Source organism: Hetaerina americana, unplaced genomic scaffold (assembly GCF_022747635.1).
Source record: "Hetaerina americana unplaced genomic scaffold, ioHetAmer1.1.p SCAF_39, whole genome shotgun sequence".
In the NCBI taxonomy this organism is placed as follows: Eukaryota; Metazoa; Arthropoda; class Insecta; order Odonata; family Calopterygidae; genus Hetaerina; species Hetaerina americana.
In genome coordinates this window covers 2,190,001-2,212,640 of record NW_027286974.1, presented here as the reverse complement: position 1 = coordinate 2,212,640, position 22,640 = coordinate 2,190,001, and the positions used below count along the sequence as shown (strand labels likewise).

The window sequence follows — 22,640 nt, the reverse complement described above, 5'->3', positions numbered from 1 at the left end:
ATTTATAATTTTTCCTACATGTCTTTTTGATTCTTTCTTATATTTAAATGTCATAGTTTAATTGAAAAATGTTTTTAAAAAAATATTAGTTTTGTGTCTAAAAATCGAAATATTATTGCTAAAAATATATTCTTCAAATTTATGATACTGTAATAATTACATTTATTTATCAGATGATGTATATGTATGACGTCATTATTAACTACAATATTTTATTTTAAAATAATAAAACTGCATATGCATATCCAAACAAATAACTTCATAATGTTTTTTTCCCTAAGGTGATACATTTTCTTAAATTTCCCTTCGCACTTCTCACTAGTACCCCTGGAATCCCCACCGCACTAAGAGGTTTAAGAATAAAAATTAAAAAGAGTATGTCTCTCCATCTTGATTATTTGATAATTAACAATATAAAGTTTACGACAGCCCTCCACATTTAAGTGCTTCACTGGTCCCTTTGCCTTTCCATTTCGCTGTAACTCACAAAAACATGGGTTCGTCTAATGTACTGAGTTTTTGAAACTAAGCGATAACTACTCATTAATACTCACGTACCTTTGGTGTACTTTGAGCGATGACTGCGAGGCAAATTTCTTCTTGCAAGTTAAACACTCGTACGATTTCAATCCTGAGTGGATTCGGAGGTGAACTGTCAACGTTGACTTGACGGCAAACGCCCGGAAACACATGTTGCACTGAAAGGGAGAGAGAGGAAGAGATGAGAACGGGTGACGTGATTAAATTTAGCCACAGACAACCTCACCCAACATCGAACACAAGGCAAGTTCATTTATTGCACCCTCTACTCTACCTAGCAGCAAGTTTTCCCCAAAAGGAATTACTCTTTCTCTACCCTTGTAATCCTCCACAGATGGTGGTCTTCTTACTGGTTACTCTACAGGGTCGCACCCAAAAGTGCCAGAACTGATTTTCTCTGGCGCGAACGGAGGTGTGGAGGGGGGTCTGCCTGGCAGGGTAAGGTGGAGGGGGCTCTTAGCAACAGACCGACTTCAACCTCAGTCGCCTCCGGGCTGTCATTGAGTGAGGACACCGTTTTTAGTGAAGCAAGTTTTTTGTCCGCGTCGAAAAACAAAATGAATCTGAATTTAGAGCAACGTTATTCCGTGAAGTTTTGTGCGAAACTCGGGAAGACGGCAACTGAGACCCTCAATATGATCAAGCAGGCTTATGGGGACACTGCCTTTAGCCATTCCACAGTATTTGAGTGGCACAAGTTGTTTAAAGAGGGTAGGGAGCTCGTTGAAGACGACCATCGCTCCGGACGGCAAGAACCGACACGAATGTGGACAGAGTGAGGACACTGCTGAACACAGACCGACGCTTAAACAGTGAAGAAATTGCAGACCAGTTGGGTCTGTCTGCATCCAACGTCCAACGCATTATTTCACAGGATTTGGCCATGCGCAAGGTGTGCGCCAAGATGCCGTGCCATGGCGCGCTCGTCGTCAGACAGCTCCTGGCCAAATACGGCGTTGCCGCACCCGCCCTATTCTCCCGATCTGGCACCACCGGACTTCTTCTTTTTCTTCCCCCTGATGAAAAGACAGCTCAAGGGACGACGTTTTGACTCGATAAAGGCCGTTCAAGAGGCTTCGACGAGGGTCATCAACGGCATCCCCAAAGAAAATATCCCGTGGGCGTACAGCGGGGAATGGGAACAACGTTATACTAAGTGTGTAGCAGCTCAAGGAACATACTTTGAAGATTATTAAGTCGATATAAGTATATCGTCAACAAAATTCTTGTCAAAAAATCAGTCCTACCACTTTTGGGTAAGACCCTGTATGATGAAATTCTTGTGTTTAATTTTCCTACACCAAAAATAGAAATTTGGGCTCAGTGTAAAATTAAATGCCCACCTCAGGATGGACACGGACAAATTAAGTACCTGGATGAGTGGTTAAGGAGGGCTAGGAGGAGTTTCACAATGAAGAACGCTCTGGGTGGCCATCAACCAGCAAGAATTTTAGACGTTTGGGCAAATTTGTTCAATAAATTACTTTATAAAAAATGATTGCATTAATTTTGGAATGTACACTGTATTTCTCGAAGGTATACGAAGCCTCTCATTGGGCTAGTTGCTGAAACTTCCACCCTTTCCCCTTGATAAAGTTATCCCCTGCTCACCTTGTATGGTTTCTCGTGGGTGTGGATTCGAATGTGCCGAACAAGATCCGAGGGCTTCTTGAACTCCTTGGGGCAGTAGGTGCACTGATGCCACCTCACGCCTCCTAAACGCCTCACTTTGATGCTGTAGCGCCTGCAGAGGGAAAGAGAGAGAGAGAGAATGGAACGCGTTAGGTGCGGAGAAGAACAGAAGTAGTTGGTTTGACGGAGGAATAATAAAGACTCTTAAGACCAGTGGGAGGTCCCTGATTGTTGGGGATGTGCAGGAGGGGCAAAGAGGAAGAGGAGGACATGGTAAATCCGAAAAAGTAGACCTTGAAAGCTCTTTGTACACATTTTTATATATATATATATATATATATATATATATATATATATATATATATATATATATATATATATATATATATATATATATATATATATATATATATATATATATATATATATATATATATATACATAAACCATAAACACAGTAATCAACCCTGGAAGGTCGGTTTGGTATGGGTGATGGTAGAGATCACCCAGTACTAACCCCAATACGGCGTGTGAAATTCACACATCAAAGTATTAAGGGGGGCCAGTTCCTTTGCCTGTGCTGGTTATGGTTTCCCAGGAAGATCTGTTACCCGAAAAATCAGTCAAGCTTGGGTGGAGCTGCAGGTGCCCAGAGTGCCTTGCCCGGGAATCGAACCCGGGACCCTCCGGTCAGTAGTCCATCGCCCTACCCACTGGACTACCGCGACCCACTTTATATATATATATATATATTTGTATAAATATATATATATATATACATATATTTGTATAAATATATATATATATATACATATATTTGTATAAATATATATAATCATAGACAGGTGTGGAATGTGGGGAATGGGTAATCCAGTTGGGCAGTGCTAGGAAGAGGTGTAAGGCATGGGGTGTAATCCCATTATCACCGTTGCTGTTCAACGTATATGTGGAGGAAATGATTAAAAGAAGCATTAAGGGGAGAATGGAGGTAGGAATGAAAATTGAAAACTATTCCGCAACCTGTACATGAAGTGGAATACATTCGGAAAAAGTAGATTTTGAAAGCTCCATTTTGACAACGATTAACGATCAAGTGGGATCATGTACAATAATGTAGTTATTCACCCGAGCCGTTTCACGACAGCGCAAGTGAACTTACCTCACGGTCCCATCGTGCGCCTTGTCCGCCAGGGTCAATACGCACGAATGGGACGTGCTGTGGTTCGAATCGGTGGCAATAATGGCATCCAGTGGCATCGAGCCGTCCTCTTCCGTCCTCTCGGCGACCGTCGCCTTCTTCTGGACCAGGTCTGCCTCCTGGTGGGGAGATTCCGAGACGACACCTGCCACAAAACAAAAAATACATCAATCGAAGCGTAATTTCGAACAATTCATACATAAGTATGGTATAAGTATGGTAAATGGTTTGTACATAGAGTTTTGAGAAAAAAACCGGAGAAAAATTAGAATTATTTCGCTAGGCATTACTACGCTGCCTCTCAAAATTATATTAAGTGTTAACAACCCTTGAGGAATATAGAATACAATCAGGGGACAGAATTCGCCTTTTTTGTAGGTTTCAAACAAGCATTTTGTAGTGTGATTTGTTTAGAATTAACGAATATATAAAAAAATCAGGAAAAGATGAGGAAAGGATATAATTTACTAAATTATAACAAGTACAGATGTTTATCATATCCTTTTATTGACCCACGGTCAGTGAGGCTGTTCCCTAATGACGAAACAATGGACGACACCGCCGGTGTTGATGAACGCCGCGGTAAAAGGTCTATCGGTAGGGTTGGGGGCTGGTTCGACCAATCAGGTGGAAGGGACTAGGGCATGCGTAAATGCGGCGAGGTATTTCGACCAATAGGCGTGGAGAATTGTATCCGCCACTGTTTGACGCAGATACCGCCAATATATATATATATAATATATATATATGTATATATATATATATATATATATATATATATATATATATATATATATATATATATATATATATCTATTTATATAAAGGAGAGTGTTTGTTTGTATGTATGTAATTTGTTTACTTTTTTGCTGTCATAGAAGCAGCATTTTTCCAACTATGCCAGCAGGATACTTTTGCAAGAACACTATTTTATTCAGAATTGCCGAGATATTATACGTGGAATACATCAAGGAAAGTCTTTTGTAGAGGAAAAATGGGCAACTTTGATCCTGAGAATAATATTTATTCATGTGACGCATTGGGCCGAGTCTACACAGTCCATCCTAACAACGCCGAATGTTATTTTTTAAGAATGCTTCTACATACCGTTAGAGGACCTCGCTCATTTGCAGAATTAAGAACGGTAAACGGAGAAATATGTGAGACATTCAGAGAAGCTTGCCAGAATTTAGGGTTGCTAGAAGGAGATCAACACTGGGATGACTCATTGCGAGAGACCAGTTTGATTTCTCTTCCAGGACAAATCCGAATTTTGTTTGCCATCATAATAACCTCCTGTAATCCATCTAACCCAAAAACATTATGGGAAAAATATAAAGAATCAATGAGTGAAGATATACTGGCTAAAGTTCGAAGTGAAAATCCTACATTGGATATTACGTTTAACTCCAACATTTTTAATAAAACTTTGATTATTTTGGAGGAAAAGTGTATCACCATGGTTAACAAGACTTTAGTGGAACTCGGTCTTTTTGCACCTGTACAAGATCAACAGGGTGTATTTTATCCAGATTATATACGTGAAACTAGCTACAATGTCTTAGACTTAGAAGCATACATCGCGGATAAAAAGCCACTTCTTAATGAAGATCAGAAATTCGCGTACGAAACAATAATGGATCAAGTAGATAAACAAGAAGGAGGTATTATTTTTCTTGATGCTGCTGGTGGCACGGGAAAAACATTTTTAATTAATTCAGTTCTCGCTGAAATCAGGGTTCATGGAGAAATTGCTCTAGCCTTTGCATCTTCAGGTATTGCAGCGACATTAATGGAATGAGGAAGAACAGCCCACTCTGCCCTTAAGTTGCCACTTAATATTTCCCCACAAGAAAATCCCACATGTCATATAAATAAAACAAGCGGCCAGGCACAAGTTCTTATAGAATGTAAATTGATAGTATGGGATGAGTGTACGATGGCTCATAAAAAATCTCTTGAGGCCCTCAACGCAACACTTCAAGATCTTAGAGGAAACTGCAGTTTAATGGGAGGAGCTCTGGTACTCCTGTGTGGAGACTTCCGTCAAACTCTGCCTGTCATTCCAAAATTGACTCCAGCCGATGAAATTTATGCCTGTTTAAAACATTCTGTTCTATGGAATCATGTCCAAGAAATTAGCCTTAAACAAAACATGCGAATCCTCTTAAGAGATGGGAATGCTCAAAATTTTGCAAATAAACTTTTGGAGATTGGAGAAGATAGATTAGTTATTGAAGCATCTGGTATGATAAAATTGTCATCAGATTTATGTGTATCGGTGAAAACTGTCCGCTATATGATACAAGCAGTCTATCCTAACGTTAATCAAAATTATAAAAATTTAGAATGGTTGCGAGAAAGAGCCATTCTTGCTCCTAAGAACGATGATGTTAATGAAATTAACAAGGAGATACTAGCCATGCTGCCAGGAGACGTGATTGAATATAAATCGGTTGATACCGTAGTGGATGCTGACGAAGCCGTCAATTATCCAACGGCATTCCTAAATTCACTTGATCCAGCTGGATTGCCACAACATCGCCTTATACTTAAAGTAGGATCTCCAATCATTTTATTGCGAAATTTAGATCCACCAAAACTCTGCAATGGGACAAGATTGTGTGCGACAAAATTAATGAAAAATATAATCCAGGCAGTCATTTCAACTGGAAAAGGAAAAGGTGAAATAATTTTTATTCCACGGATACCTCTAATCCCAACTGATCTACCCTTCAACTTTAAAAGATTACAGTTTCCAGTCCGGGTAGCTTTTTCAATTACCATTAATAAATCACAGGGACAGTCTTCAAAGTTTTGTGGTGTTGATCTAAGATCGCCATGTTTTAGCCACGGGCAACTTTATGTTGCTTGCTCCAGAGTAGGTTCGCCTAAAAATTTATATATTCTTTCTCCTGGATATGAAACAAAAAATGTAGTTTATAAACAGGTGTTAAATAAAAAGGATTCTTAAATTTGTATGAAGTAGTGTATTATTGTACTTTATAATTTGTTGTTTTTATTTATGTAGTATATTTATATTATTGTTTCTCCCTAACCCGTGCAAAGCTGGGTATTCAGCTAGTATATATATATATATATATATATATATATATATACTAGCTGAATACCCATCTCCTCCCGAATGTAAACCGAATCCTCAAATCGGCTCTCCGCTCCCTTGAGTTCCGACGCAGAAAAGCCTTAAACAAATTGTCCAATCTTTGCACTTCTTACTTCCGCCAAGGCCTTGCCTTACCTCTCCAACTTGTCAAACCTAGCCCTCCTCCCCCACCCCTTTACCTACAGAAACCGGATTTAGCGACTATTTTCCACCTACCCCCACCTTCCCTACCAACACCAGGAATTCCACCGAGCCGTTGCCACCAACAAAACCCTTCTCAATCCGTCCCTTCCCCGCCGGCTGACCAAGCAAAAGATACTGCCGAACACGTGCTGAACCTCTCTAGCACAACGCTGAATGAGCACCAAACCTCTCTTCTGGGAAAAGGCCTCTCTTTTTCCCCCACCCCCAAGGTTAATCACGTGACCATCCTCGCAGACGTCATCAATTTTGCCAGAAATCTTAGATGGCGACATTTCTGGGCGATGCAACCCGCCACTCAATCCCCCGCACACACACACAGCGCTCTCACCAAGTTCCGGCCGCCTTCCCACCTTGAGCCTCCACCGCTCCCTCCAAATCACCCGGTCGAAATCTTTATCAATCTTCTCCTGTCCAAAACATCTAGTCCTTCTTTCCTTAAATCTCTAAATCCGAAAACTAATCTCTCCCCGGCCGAATTAGCTGAGTTAAAAAAACTCACACGCAACCCCAACCTAGTCATCACTTCTGCCGACAAGGGTTCGACAGTTGTAATCCTAAACACTACAGACTACCTTCAAGAATGCAACAGATTACTCTCCGACACTTCCTCCTATCAACATATTCCTGCTGACCCTAACCCCGCATTCCAAAAAGAAATAATCGCTTTCCTCCGAGACAATGGCCCTAAGGAGAATCTTTCCCCCAGGGACATCTCCCTCCTTTCCCCTTCCCAACCTCACACCCCTCACTTCTACATCCTTCCTAAGATCCACAAACCCAACAACCCAGGCCGCCCTATAGTCTCCTCGCGTAGCTCTCCGACCGAAAGAATTTCCGCCTTCGTGGACCACTATCTCCAACCTTTAGTTCACTCCCTACCCTCCTTTATCAAAGATACCTACCACTTCCTCAGATTGCTCCACTCAACTTCACTCCCTCCTGACACCCAAATTACTATGGCTACAATCGATGTCACCTCCTTATACACATCCATTCCTCACCAAGAAGGCCTTTCTTCCCTACGTTACTTCCTCTCCAAACGCCCTACCCCTCAAATCCCCAGTACCGATTTTCTCATTGATCTTTCCAACTTCATTCTCACCCGCAACTCCTTTTCTTTCAACAATAACCATTACCTCCAAATAAAGGGCTGTGCCATGGGTAGCAGATTCAGCCCTTCATATGCAAACCTCCACCTCGGTGTCCTGGAAGAGAATTTCCTTTCCAACTATCCTCTGCAACCTCTCCTGTGGCTCCGATACATTGACGACATCTTTCTACTATGGCCACACGGCATAGATTCCCTCAATTCCTTCATCTCCAAACTCAATGATTCCTCATCTTTGTCTTTCACCTCGACCATTTCATCCTCTCAGATTACCTTCCTCGATGTTAATATTTCCCTCAGCAACAACAAATTCCTTACCTCTGTTCACACCAAACCTACTAATAAGCAGCAATACCTTCATTACAGCAGTTGTCACCCCTCCCATACCAAGCGCTCCCTCCCTTACTCTCTTTCTATCCGCGGTCACCGCATTTGCAACCATCCCGAATCCCTTAACAAATACCTTAACAACCTTCACCACTCCCTCCTCCAACGAGGATACCCTGATTCTCTCCTCCATAAAAAAATACTTAAACATTCCTACACCCCCAAGCCTGCGTCAACCACAGACTCCCAGCCTCTCTCAATCTGTACGACCTACTTCCCAGGCATTCAGTCTCTCAAAGTCATCCTCAAAGACCTATTCCCCATCCTCAAAAATCACAACACTTCCTCCAACCTTCTCCCCAATTGCCCCTCTGTCACCTTCAAACGTCCCGCCAACCTAGCAGATATCCTCAAATCCACCAGGCCACTCTCAAAATCCCCTCACACACCCAGAGCCATACCCACTCCATGTCATCGAGCAAGATGCAAAACCTGCCCTATTTTCACCACTCCACCCCACTCCATCCCACCATTCAACTCTCTCCCGCCCTTCCCCTATTCCTCTTGCACTTCCAAGAATGTTGTTTATCTTCTTACCTGTAAACTCTGCCCGTCATTTTACATAGGCCAATGTTCCACACCACTTAACATTAGGATTAATAACCACCGCGCCTCGTGCAATCCCTCCTCCCCGTCCGCGGGTCTCCCCATCCCTAAACATGCTTCCCATCATAATACCCCCTTCAACCAGTGTTACAATGTTTCCGTCCTAGCGTCCCTTCCCACATCCGATAACCCTATAGAATTAAAAACCCTTGAATTGGCTTTCATTTACATCTGTATGGCCTATCAGCATCCGGGCCTCAATGTCGTTCACTGATGGGAGTGGCCTATAACTGTTACTTCCACCCCTTCCCTCTCCCTTTCCTCTCCCCAACCATTCCTTTCACCCCTCCTTCGCCTCCCGTTCTCCCCTTCCCCTGGCCCCCTTCCCTTTCTCTCGCACCCCTCACCTCAACAATTCCAGCAGTCATTACTTCTACATCTTCAGAGGAAGACGGATTGTTTCCGTCGAAATATCAAGAAAATACGTGTGAGTGTTCTCTTTTTTTGTGTTTCTATATTATGTGTTACTGTGTATTGTACTATATATATATATATATATATATATATATATATATATAATATATATACATATATACCTCCTGGTTATATATATATATATAACCAGGAGGTATATATGTGTATATATATATACACATATATACCTCCTGGTTATATATATATACAAACATATATATATACACATATATACATATATATTTTACATATATATATATATATACAACCAGGAGGTATTTGCCTGTTTTGTAGACTTCTAAAAAGCGTTTGATAGAGTGAATAGTGAAAAACTAGTGAGTATATTGCAGAAAATAGCAATAGATTGGAGGGAAAAGAGGCTAATCCGCAACCTGTACATATCTCAGACTGCTCAGGTTCAAGTGGGGAACGGGGAGTCCGGTTGGGCAGTGTTAGGAAGAGGTGTAATGCATGGGGTGTTCATTATCACCGTAGATTTTCAATGTACATGTGGAAGAAGTGATTAAAGAGGCATTATGGGAAGAACTGGAGTTAGGAATGAAAGCTCCAAAATGAATTTAGGTCTTCTGGGGTATCGAGCTTATTGAAAATTGCTGGGAAAAGTGTATTTTGATCTGAAATGAGATTATTTCGATAAATAATTAAAAATTTATCCAAAATTTTTGTGTTTTCTCCGTTGGGTTGGGTACTTCTAGGACCACTCCATCTCTATCTCTCTCTCTCTCTTTCCTTACCGGCCTTCTTCCCAGATAGTCCACTCTTCTCCAGTGCCTGCTGGAGTATGTCCGAGGGATGTGGCCCTTCCCCAACGGCATCCTTCAACCCTTCCCCCACCATCCCCCTGCGTACCGCCTCCTGAGCCCTCCCGTCGGCGCTACCAACTCCTCCTCCCAGTCCCCTCGTAGCCTCCTCCAGTTCCGCCAGGTCCTTGAGCACGTCCGAGACGTCATCGTCGAGAGAGTCTCCCTTGGATACGCAACAAAAAAGAGAAAAAAATCAGAATTAAAAGTGCAACAGATGAAATAAAACCAAAGGAATACAATCAGGGGGCAAAGGTTAAACTTCTTAGTGCGACGGGGATTCCAGGGGTACTTAGTGAGAAGTGCGAACGGTAATTTAAGAAAATGTATCACCTTAGGGAAAAAAACATTATGAAGTTATTTGTTTAGATATGCATATGCAGTTTTTTTTATTTTATAATAAAATGTTGTAGTTAATAATGACGTTATACATTTACATCATCTGAAAAATAAATGTAATTATTACAGTATTATAAATTTGAATAATATATTTTTAGCAATAATATTTCGATTTTTAGACACAATATTAATATTTTTGTAAAAACATTTTTCAATAAAACTACGATATTTAAATATAAGAAAGAATCAAAAAGACATGTAGGAAAAATTATAAATAAATAAAGAAAATCCAGTGAATTGCAAATTTTTTTTGTCAGCCTCTGCATAGTTCGATTTTGTTGAAAAGGCTGATCGATCTCACCTTAGTCATAAATTGGGACTTTTCCCCTTTCCTTGAGACTGCGGCAATGTGTTTACAATCTAAAGGCAGAAAAAAAAGAAATTCTAACTCACAGAGAACTGCTGACAATGTAATCCAATACACAGGGCGCAAATGATTACTTAGGATGGACGGCAAGAGAAACCAAAATGATTACAAAGCAGTGCTCTCATTTCCATCGTCTCAACAAAGTCTGAATAAGCAGTTATATATCAACACCACCTCACCATAACACATTCAAGAGATTACAGATGAACACAGATTAATTAGTAGTCTTTCAGTGGATTTTCATAGTGGAAAGACCACTCCGGAAAAAAAACGAGCAAACAATTAGGCTGAGCTTCCCGACATGTACAAAACTGAACGAAAAATTATATAGTAAGAATTATACTTTTTGAAAAGCATTTAAATATGCTATTAAAAAATGTGTCATATAATTGTATGGAATTCAACCTATAGATAGCACAAAAACCATAAATTATTAAAGAAAAATCCGTAAGTTACAGCAATTTAAACAATAGCCTACGCAAGAGCCGATATATCGGCCCGCCGCACTTTTCGCCAGGGATACGAAAGCCGATATATCGGCCCGCCGCACTAAGAGGGTTAACTTAGAAAAGTTGTACCATTCGTAACAGCTGAGAAAAGTCTTACAAATTGATCATAATTACCTTATATTTCATTACAAACAGGGTTAACTTTAAAAGCAATGAGCTTCCTCCGGGAAAAATAGATTTAATGACCTTCGTCCTCGTACAAACGTTTAAAATTCCACGAAAAATACCCTCCTCCACCCTTCATCAATAATACTGAGTACAATTGCGACAACTTTGCTCTTTCTCTTTCTTCTGGAAAACAGCATAACCTTTTGTTTCATTTGAATTTCTATTCTTTATCCTATACAATATCCTATCTGCGATTCGAAAGGTAAGGACTCCTATTTTCATTTTCATGAAAAATCAAATTTATTATTCTCAACTTTGCGTACATCGTATGGAAAGGTTGAGCATTTAGCTATTTTTCTACAGAGTCGCCTTGTCGATCAATCACTTTCTGCATCCTTGTAAGCAGCTTTCTAATATGATCTTCGTTGCTTTCTCCCACCGTGTCACATGAAGCCAACTGATGACTGCTTCTCCGATATAATTAATTCTTCGCAGCCATTTAGTGTGGAAGTCTACGGTGAGAAGTGTATTATAGACATCAAATGACGTGCATCGGAAGTGGTGCTTGGAGTTTTTTGATGGCCGGGAAAACGTCCTAAGATGAGCAGCAGTCGATGGGGCGGCCGTCGGAGTTTGCCATTGGAATATCAACAATGGTGGCTCCAATTGACGAGATATTGCGATATAACCAGAGGGAATTGACCCTTCATTTAGATAAAGGAAGGCCTTAGAATGAATGAAGAGAGAGAGAGAGTGGCTACTTCTCCGTGCTGCAGAATATTGCGTGTCTTGAGGTCAATTAAGTTACAAACAAGGTGTCTCTCCTCACTTAAAGGAGTGTGTTTGCATATCATAATACAATGCACGTCCACATATCTTCACATCAAACGATGACCACCCTACTCAATGGATTCGGCTGATGGGATATATCATCGACCTCCTTATTCTTACAGCCCAGAGGACGTTGCCCCCCCAAGCGACTACCACTTGTTTCCCATTCTCAAATAATCATCTCAAGTAAAATTTCATTATAAGCGACCATTTTGAGGAAGTACAAGCAGCAGTCGTCAGTTGGCTTCGTTTTAAGAGGTATATTAATTATACTTTTAAGTTATTTCAATTATTTATTGCTCATTGATAATTAGGCAGTTGAAAAATGAAGAAGCAGAAGGAACTTTTTAGTGAATTTACATTATGTATTTCCTATTGAAGAATGACTGTGATAAATATATATTTATCACAGTCAATCGAATTTCTGCTTCTCCCATGAATTTCTATCTCCAAATGTTCCTAACAATTAAATTTGAAACATTTATTTACCTTATTTTTGATCACCCTTCCCTAAAGACCCCTGGAGTGTCAAGTCTCTCGCAGACAGAGAATTAAGAACAAAATTAATAATAAAATGAAATAAATCACCCGCAAAAACCATAAAATAAAACAATAACCCTTAAACTACTTCAAAAAAAATAAAAAAGACATTTCACGCAAGGTACAGCTTTTGCTGAACACTTTGCGTTGCGTATCAACACTCACCACAGTGCTCCCATCCGCTCTCTTCCTCTTGCGCGACAAGCCGTTGCCCGACGATGTGCTGTGCCCATGAACACGGCTCACGTGCGCATTCAGGGAACCAAGCTTGCGGAAGACGCAAGGGCACTCGCAGCAACGGAAAGCCTGCTCGCCCGTCACGGGGATTGTGTGTACCCTTAAGATGTGTGCCCTCAGGTTTCCTGCACAAGAGAAACAAGGGCACGCAAGCACTGTTATGGGGGAAGACAAGTACAGCAGCGTACACAAACAATCATTCATCTAAACTTTTGATTTTTCTTGTTTTGATAACCTTGCTCGCACAACAACACATGACGTGTTCGATCAACAACGGGATTTGGACTCCTTCTTGGATCATTAATATATATTAAATCTGGGCAAAAGATGCCGGAACTAACAGACTCTAGGACTCCTCCTTCCCACGGACAATACGGGATAGCAACTGCTAATGGTTATAGGTGGCAGAACTCCCACTTGCCACCCACAGTAGCGTCGGAGGAATGATAAATTCTTCTCAATTGCATTTAAACTTTCACTAAACTCGTGTGTATAATGCCGTCAAAACCCTTTCTTCCTGTATGACCGCATTAGAATAACATTTATATGAATGCAGTGTCCTAATGCAGCGTGTTAATGTCTAGGCAATTAGTTGTTCTACTCACTTTCACTAGCCTCCTGTGCATTGCTGTAGTATACTAATAAACCACTGTCGAATACCATTATATACCATAAGCTTAAACCATTATACATAAATATAAATATATAATATATATATATATATATATATATATATATATATATATATATATATATATATATATATATATATATATATACTCATATATAAGGAAAAGGGATAGGAACACGTATAAAGGACGAACACAATAGAGGTGGGGAAATAAGGCCAAATACACATTCAAACACGAAATCCCGCCAAACGGCGAATAAATACTCATATATACAGAAACAGATATAAGGAAAAGGGATAGGAACACATATAAAGGACGAACACAATAGAGGTGGGGAAGGCGGAATCGAACGGATCACAAGAGTAAAAATATCTCCTCAACCGGGACTCGAACACCGGATCTTTCCACTTGCCGGGCGGATGCTCTTAACCACTTGAGCTATCGAGGATATGTAATTTACCATTTGGCATACATATGTATGTATATATGTATATAAATACGTATAATATATATATAAGTATAACCATGCGCAGTCCCTACCAGGTAATTAGGTCAATTCTTATTGTGTTGAGCTGACTCCTTGGGGGATTTCGATTACAAGCATTCTGGTCTCTTATTGCTCTTGGCAAAAATGACCATTTAAATCTGTCAGTCTTGCAATCCATCTCTCTCTCTCTCGGTTTCCGAGTTGAGGTTTGTGTTGGTTTTACATTAGGGTTTTGATCCCTTTTACAGGTCCTAACCCCCACCTACATAACACCCACTGCCATATGCCCTTGTGGCGGCTTGTGGGGAATTACGTAGATGTAGAAACACTCTCGGCCGTAATTATTCACCGTTGTATTAAGGACAAGAAGTGAAGACTAGACGTGCATATTGTACAGTAAAATTTTGCATTACCAAGGAATGTGTGAATATGACTCCAGTATTTTGCACACACACATACGGAGGATGGCTGGAGGACCGCGGCACTCACCTCTTTGTCGGAATCCAGCCGAACAAAACTCGCAAGTGAACGGTTTGACGCCGGAATGCTTTGTCATGTGGATCTGGAGGGAGCCCTTCTGGTTGAACGCCCGGTCGCATGTCGAACACTGGAAACAAGCGAAATTTCACAGAGGAAGTGCTCGTTAAAGACTTAATTGAAGTGGGACAGCACGAGAGACATTACAGGAAACAACTCGAGCCAAATACCACGTGAAATATGATTAGGTTTCTGATACGTACAATTATAAGCACAAATATGAAATAATGATTGTGGAAATATGGAATTATCTTTTAAGGTTGATTGGCAATGTTACATTAGAACTAAATTATTAATAAATAAATCACTAATGAAATAATTAAAATATAAAAATTGTAAAAAAAATTATAAAATTGTAAAAAAAATGTAAAATATTGTAACAAAAGTGAACAATTGTAAAAAAATCGGTGAAAAATGTTTAAAATCGTAATTATTGGTAAAAATTGTAAAAATATAAAAAATTCTGAAAAATATATTCTAAACTATGTAAAGAAAGTAAAAAACCAATGCAAAAAAATGTAAAAGAAATAAAAAAATAGAAAAACATTGCATAAACATTGCATAAAATTGTAAAAAATGAAAACATTGGAAAAAAACTAAAAATAGACAAAAAAATGTAAAAATGTGAAAAATTGTAAAAAAAAGTGAGAAAATTTAAAAATCATAATAAATCGTAAAAATTGTATTAAAAAACACTAAAAAGTTGCCAAAATGTATTTTAAAAATATAAAAAGTCATAAAAATGTAAAAAAAATGTAAAAAAAGGAACTTCAGTTGGAAAAATTAGTTAAAAATGTTCAAAATCGTAATTAATCGTAAGAATTGTATAAATATAAAAAATTGTGAAAAAAATAATTAAAAAATGTAAAAAAAGTGAAAAACCATTGTAAAATGCAAAAGAAATGCAAAAATAGAAAAAAAATTGTAAAAACATTGCATTAATTTTGTAAAAAATGAAAACATTGTAAAAAAAAACTTTAAAAAATTGTACAAATGTGAAAAATTGTAAAAAAAATTAGTGAAAAAATTTAAAAATCATAAAAATTGTAAAAAAAAAATAAAACTTGTAAAGATGTATTTTAAAAAAATTAAAAAGTAGTAAAATATGTAAAAAAAACTGTAGAAAAAGAAGCTGCAGTTGCAGTAAAAATAAAGTACTGTTAAAAAACTTGATCCATTTAAAATAAGAATATATAAGCAATACATGAAACAAAATTTGAAAAAATTATAGTTATAAAATATGTAAGGCTGTAGGGGAATACCGCAGTTGATAACGCGGTATCAAGGGGGGGAAGGCACGCACCTTATAGGGTCTCTCCCCTGTATGAATCCGCATGTGCCGCACCAACTGGCTTGGTTTCTGGAACCCCTTACTGCAGTTCTTACACTTATGCAGGAATGACGACCGGTCTATGTTGCGCTTGTGATTTCGCCGCAAGAGGGAAGCCTTCACCTGTGGACAACGCAGACAACAATGATTGCAATTACGCACTCCGCAAACAACAGTACAATATATTGTGTATAGGGCCTGCAAGCATTGCTTAGTGAATTGGAAATTCAGTGTCAATGATATATGGGATGAGAATCAATATTAATAAAACAAAGATTAGGGGATTTTCTAGAAATAAAAAGGCAAAGCTAAACATTAAAATAGGAGGGCAAAAACTAGAGCAGGTAGAACAGTTTAATACGTATCTCGGTAGTGTTTTGGACCAACGCGGTATCAAAGTAGTAGAGACGTGAGGAGAAGAATTGCACAATTAAGCAAAGAGGCTTTCACAAGGAGGAGGGAGTTAAGATGAGAGGGACATTGATTGTAAGGATGAAAAGAAAAGACTCGTAAAACTTTGATATGGGGCGTAGCTATGTGTGGCTATGGATACGTGGTCATTGAAGCAGGAGGATAGATGTAGATTGGAGGCTTTTGAAATGTGCGTGTGGAGAAGAATGGAGAAGGTGAAATGGACCGAAAGAAGGAAAACAAATGAGGAAGTACTTGGTATGGTGGGCAAAGAGAGGGGTTTGTTGGGAGCAATCCTATGGAGGCAGGAAAAGTGGATGAAGGGGGTGTTGACCGGCAGTGGGATGTTGAAGACTGTGATAGAGGGTAGAATGTTAGGCAAACGAGGAAAGGGAAGGAACAGGATAGGGATGTTGGACGGGATGAAGGGAGGAAGAAAGTACTCCGATATGAAGAGGGCCCTGATTTAGAGAAGGACGTTGTGTTTTGCTAGGGGCTACAAATTATTTAATTAGTAATTACATCCATCCAAAAACCTACCTTAACCGGTAGATTACCTAATAATAATATTGTGTATGTAAGGGTAGTTTGGAAGGTTCTTGGAATCGCCATCTGACGTCAAGTGATAGCGCAATGAGTTTCGTCACATAGTAGTAATAAGTAAACCTTCAATGAGAATAAGCACTTAAATATGTACGTCCTCTCTGGAAAGAGATCTGTGGCGGGGATGGCTCTATATGGCCGTTGTTCCTTTTTTAGTGATTTGCGTGAAGGAGCTTGAATAAAATTGAAATTCACCCGAGCACTTAAAAGGGTCAGTGTTCCCTGGGAACAGATCTGTGGTGAGGATGGCTCCATATTGCTGTTCCTGCATTAGTGATTTGTGTGAAGATCCTTGAAATAAAATGAGATTATAGAGCAGTGATCAAAAATACCCGGTAAAATAAAGATAAAACCATAAACACAGTAATCAACCTGAAGGTTGGTTTGGTAGTTCACCCAGTACTAAAGCCCTATACGGCGTGTGAAATTCACACAGCAGGGTAAAAAAAAGGGCCAGTTCCTTTCCCTGGGCCGGTTATGGTTTCCCAGGAAGATCTGGTACCCAAAAAATCACTTAGATTGGGTGGAGCTGCAGGTGCCCAGAGTGCCTTGCCCGGGAATCGAACCCTGGACCCTGGTCCAGGGTTCGATTCCTGGGCATATATATATATATATATATATATATGTGTGTGTGTGTGTGTGTGTGTGTGTGGGTGTATATATATATATATATAAAGCAAAATGAAATTCCTATGCAGACTCACAGAACACTGTTTGAAAGAGCATTCTGTTCCTTCATGTACATATTATGAACAACTTTTGCTAAGTGGACAGATGAGTTTTAAGTTTGGTAACGGGACAGCTTAGATAAATGATGAACAGGGTAGTGTTCCGTACCAAAATGTGCCAAAATCCCAAGAAATCACTATGAAAAATTGCACCATTATGCATTATCATACGAGAAATCGCTTATTGAAAGGGCAAAATAATCTCTGAAGCTATATGGATGTCATCTGTAATGGTCATATCACATTTATAACAGTGAAATAATTGGACATGAGTAAATTATGTTGTCAGATGGGTGCCACAACTCATTTGACTTAGCAGAGTACACAAAAACGCAATTAAAATGGAAATTTCAAATGGAACGATGTTTGACCCATTTTAAAAGAACAACCAACAAGATTTTCTGCACCATTTTGCGACTGCAGATGTAACTTGGGTCCACTACAATACCCCAGAGACAAAACAACAGTCAAAGGAGTGGATGGTGAAATTTGTTTGATTCAAAACCACCAAAGAAAGCAAAGTCAATAAGATAAGACGTAAAGGTGATGGCTTCAGTTTTCGTAGTGAAGCGAAAGGAATTCTCTGCTGATACTAGATTAAATCTTCCCAATTGGACTCAAACAAAATACTGAACAATAATATGACCTTTTGGACCAACTAGAGCAAAATATACGCGCAAAAAAGCAGGCAATGGTTGTAGGCAAGAAAGAAAGTCACTATCTTTCATGACAAGACACAAAGAGGGCCCAAACAAAGAAATTTATTGACATAAACACATAATTAACTAAGATACAGTTCAAATTATAGTTTCCACAACCGCCCTATTCACAATTCATTTGTCTCAATCTATAGATTTCCCAGATCTCTTCTTTCCACAAGCTCACAAGTTTTCCCTCGTCGGACGGAGATGGACAATAAACAATAGAACTAACAACCCCATGGTACGGATATTATTTTGTAGGGCTGAAGATAACTAATCATCGAGATTGGAACAAGACACTGAAACATTACTGAACCGATTGCATTCGTGGGTGTTTACAGGGAGACTAGATTGAAAAACTAAGACAGAAATTGTTTCACAAAATAGTTATTTTATCATAATTTAAAAAAGCCCTCCGAAGCGAGAATAGCTAAACATAATCCAGAGATTAGCCTAATTTAAGCATGAGGGATTCCCCAATCAAAATTTCAATCATAAAACACAGATTTGTTGATGAAATGCCATCAAATTACAATAGCGCCAACCTTAGAGTGTTCCTTCATGTGTTCCCTCAGTTGGCCGGCCTTGCGGAAGATGGCATTGCACAGACGGCATCGATGTCCGGCCCTGGGGGAATCGGTCAGCATGCCACTCACGACTTGCTGGTCTGCCGAAACGAAGGAGTGAACCGCATCACTAAAATGAGCCGAACCATCCGGTAGCCATACCGCATTCTCGAGTCCAACCGTGGGTGCCGTCTCGTCTGCTAGAGGGTCTATGTTGTGGGCCTCCACCTCGTGAATCCTTAGGTGATCATCCAGGGCTCCCTGAGAGACAAGACGGACGCATTGACAATAAAAGACAACACTGAACACATTACAATTGTGGGATACTTTAAACACAACAGCTGTAATTGTAAATTACGAGACATATTCATGAAGTAAGAGCCGTTTGCTTATATTTAAATATTGGTGCTTCAGAACACAGTTTTACTCCTGCGGCGCCATCTACTGAATCATTTAAGAAGCTATAGCAGCATTTGTTTTGTTCCAGAAGTCGTTTGCTTGTCCCTGTGCATGCAAACACAACAATGTCCGCAGTACAATGGTTCATATCCCGCCAGCTGTGAAGTGCGTTGTTCTGTCATACGAATCTTGCATTGCAAAAGGATTGTCGGCTGCAAATGAAACTAATTCATCGGGAGTTATGGACCCACAGATTATGGACCTACAGTTAGGTATGAGAGTGAAGGAAAGGTCAAGAGACAATTGTGCCAGTGATTTTAACAAATGGACGAACAAATGTCCATTTACGAAGAGCAAAAAGGGCAGGCCCACAGTATTCTGACCGATGAAATTGTTTCGCAAGTGGAACGAAAACTGCGATTTGATCGTCGATTGACAATTAATAATGGCCAGGCTGAATGATTTCCTCGACTTGGACGCACTACTGTCTACAATATTGTCACGGAATAAACCTCGGATACCACAAATTATGTGCAAGGTGGGTGTACCGAAAAGGCTAAACTGACCACCACACAAAGAGCACAAAGAATGTCCAGTGGACGAGACAGTTTCTGTGCCCCCCACCTGGTATAGTCCTGACCTTTGCACCTGGCGACTACTTCCTCTTCTTCTTGCACTTGGCAAACAGTGGCTCGGTGGACAATGTTTCGAAACCAGGAAGAGGAACTCAAGAACAGGGTTAATGTCAATTGGTTCAACTCTCTCAGAGGGTTGAGCTTCTATGCTCAGAGGGGTTATAAGAAGCCGGGAGTGCAGCGGTACGAAAAATGCTTAGAAGTGAACGGCGATTATTTAGGGAATTGAAGTTGAGGTTTGTATGCTAACTAAAAGTGCAGCCAATAAAAAAATCTGTTACTTCATGAGCATGCCTCGTATAGTACACAATATTTTTGGTAAGACTCCGCGTATTTAATGTGACTTTCCCCGATATCCTTTGTGTCGCACCCAACACAAGAAGGGTGTGCAAGGTGGGTGTACCGAAACACTGCTGCCAAAACCAACAAGAAAATTCAAGATTTTAATTGGGAACTCTTTGACCACCCACCGTACAGTCTGAAGGTGACAATATATAAAATTGTAATTCCATTTGAATGTAAAAAAAGAAATCATTCTCATTACTTAATTCATAGACCTCATACATACATCTTGGTATACAATAAATACAACAGGGCTTGGCAGAATGAAAAGACATCAATACTGATGCACTTTTCCACATCAAGTTAAGTCAAGAATTCACATCAGACAGTCTGCTATGGTACCGATATCTTCTCGCTGTCACAAGCCCTAACCTCTCCCTCCCGTTGATAGTCACCAGCTGACCTTTAAATAACATCATTGGTGCTTTCTAAAAGTGTCTTATTATTGGCTGCAGGAATTCAACCGACTTCGCAGATCCCCAGGGATGTGGCATAGGCCGTCAACTCACCTGTGTGCTGAACTCCTCACCACATTGGGTGCAGAAGAGGGACTCATCTTCCTCATGGAGCATGACGTGGGCCTTGAGCGAGGCAATCCTCGAGAAGGTACGGGTGCAGGCAGGGCAGCGGAGGGGGCCGCCAGATGAGGACGTTGGACTGACGTGCGTTGACTCGTGAAGTTTCAAATTCCACTGCAATGCGCAGAGACAAAGGAGAGGGCAAGTCAAATGAGGGGTATCGCCATGGCGATTAACATGAAACAATCATCAGCGCCGGAAGGAAAGAAAAAGGGGTTAGACGCAGGAAACACCAAAACACACACACACATACACATCTCAAGAATAAATGCCGAAACCCAACCCAATGGCAAACATCTGGCAAAAACCTCATAGAGAATAGAAAACCTCATTCTATTAAACAGTTGATCACATCATCTAGAGTGATGGAAATGTATCAAAAGGAAATGCTACACTAAAAAAGATTGAAATACCTTCTACTATCACCTGGACAATTAGCTCGCCTTTCCCACGAGGTGGGAATGTTCAAATGATGAAAAAATACACCATCAAATGTAAAAGGCATACTCATACCTTCACGTTAACTTTATGGTTGTAATGTTTAGCGATACTCGTTAGCTGAAAAAAGCTGATTTCCAACCTCAATGCTTCGTCCTCTGTCTCCTTCAATTCTAAAAGTTTTCTCCAGCCAAAATTAACTCCCTAGGTGTAAACGTATCATTAATATACAAAATATTTCACACTTCTGTGCACATAAAACCGACCAACAAACAACAATGCTTACATTATAACAGTTGCCACCCATATCACACCAAACGCTCCATTCCTTACTCCCTATCCATAAGAGGACACAGAATCTGCAAAGACCCTGACTCCCTTGATAATTTCCTTTCAAGTCTACACTGTTCCCTCCTCAAATGAGGTTATTCTGAATCCCTCCTGAACAAAAGAATCCGAAAGCATGCCAACACTCCCAAACTTTCCTCCGTCGTGGAACCCCACCCTCTTTCAATATGCACCACATACTTTGCGGCCGGCCTCGGTGGCAGCGGGGTAACATCCTCACCTACCAACCCAGAGGTCGTGGGTTCGATTCCCACCTAGGTGGATTTCCCTCCATCTAGGGCTTGGTTGTATGTGATTGTCTTCAATGTAATGTCTTTAATGTAAGGGTTAGGTGGAAGAGGGTCTCAACCTCGCCCAATTAAGTCGATAAATAAATAAATAAAAAATAAATGATACTTCCCAGGCTTAGTCTCTGACATCAATCCTAAAAGACCTCTACCCTATCCTCAAAAAAACCATAATTCCACCGCCAACCTTATTCCAAAATGCTCCTCTGTTACTTTCATACGCCCCGCCAACTTACCAGATATCCTCAAATCAAACAATCCACGCCTTGTGCCAAGTAACTCCTACCATTCCCTGCAATAAACCTAGATGCAAAACATGCCCTATTTCCATAACCCAAAACCTTCCTTTGCAAACCTCTTCCTTGGTCTTGCAGAGAAAGAATTCCTGTTAAAACAACCCACGAAACCCCTACCGTGCCTCTGATATAACAATGAAATACTCCTTCACTGAGTCTCTGACATCAATCCTAAAAGACCTCTACCCTATCCTCAAAAAAACCATAATTCCACCGCAAACCTTTTTCCAAAATGCTCCTCTGTTACTTTCAAACACAGTGGGCATTTAAATCCGGACAAATTTCAATTTGAATTTT

At 40.0% G+C, this 22,640-nt stretch overlaps 2 protein-coding genes across 2 annotated transcripts in view; both read right to left on the bottom strand.

Annotated features, from left to right (window-relative positions):
• The window catches only part of LOC139691685 (zinc finger protein 236-like), a 42,366-nt gene extending 39,166 nt beyond the window's left edge, over nucleotides 1-3,200 (bottom strand). Inside the window, exons 1-3 of the mRNA XM_071589529.1 lie at nucleotides 3,193-3,200; nucleotides 2,152-2,284; nucleotides 559-698 (exon numbers count right to left, since the gene is read on the bottom strand). Coding sequence (XP_071445630.1) covers nucleotides 559-698; nucleotides 2,152-2,284; nucleotides 3,193-3,200 — 281 coding nt within the window. The remainder of the gene's footprint in view (nucleotides 1-558; nucleotides 699-2,151; nucleotides 2,285-3,192) is intronic.
• A 6,865-nt stretch (nucleotides 3,201-10,065) lies between these two features.
• The window catches only part of LOC139691684 (zinc finger protein 236-like), a gene marked incomplete at its 3' end in the record, with an annotated part of 33,349 nt that continues 20,774 nt past the window's right edge, over nucleotides 10,066-22,640 (bottom strand). The window contains exons 6-11 of the mRNA XM_071589527.1: nucleotides 20,906-21,088; nucleotides 19,000-19,281; nucleotides 15,985-16,134; nucleotides 14,634-14,751; nucleotides 12,954-13,150; nucleotides 10,066-10,200 (exon numbers count right to left, since the gene is read on the bottom strand). Of these exons, the coding sequence (XP_071445628.1) occupies nucleotides 10,066-10,200; nucleotides 12,954-13,150; nucleotides 14,634-14,751; nucleotides 15,985-16,134; nucleotides 19,000-19,281; nucleotides 20,906-21,088 (1,065 nt within the window). The remainder of the gene's footprint in view (nucleotides 10,201-12,953; nucleotides 13,151-14,633; nucleotides 14,752-15,984; nucleotides 16,135-18,999; nucleotides 19,282-20,905; nucleotides 21,089-22,640) is intronic.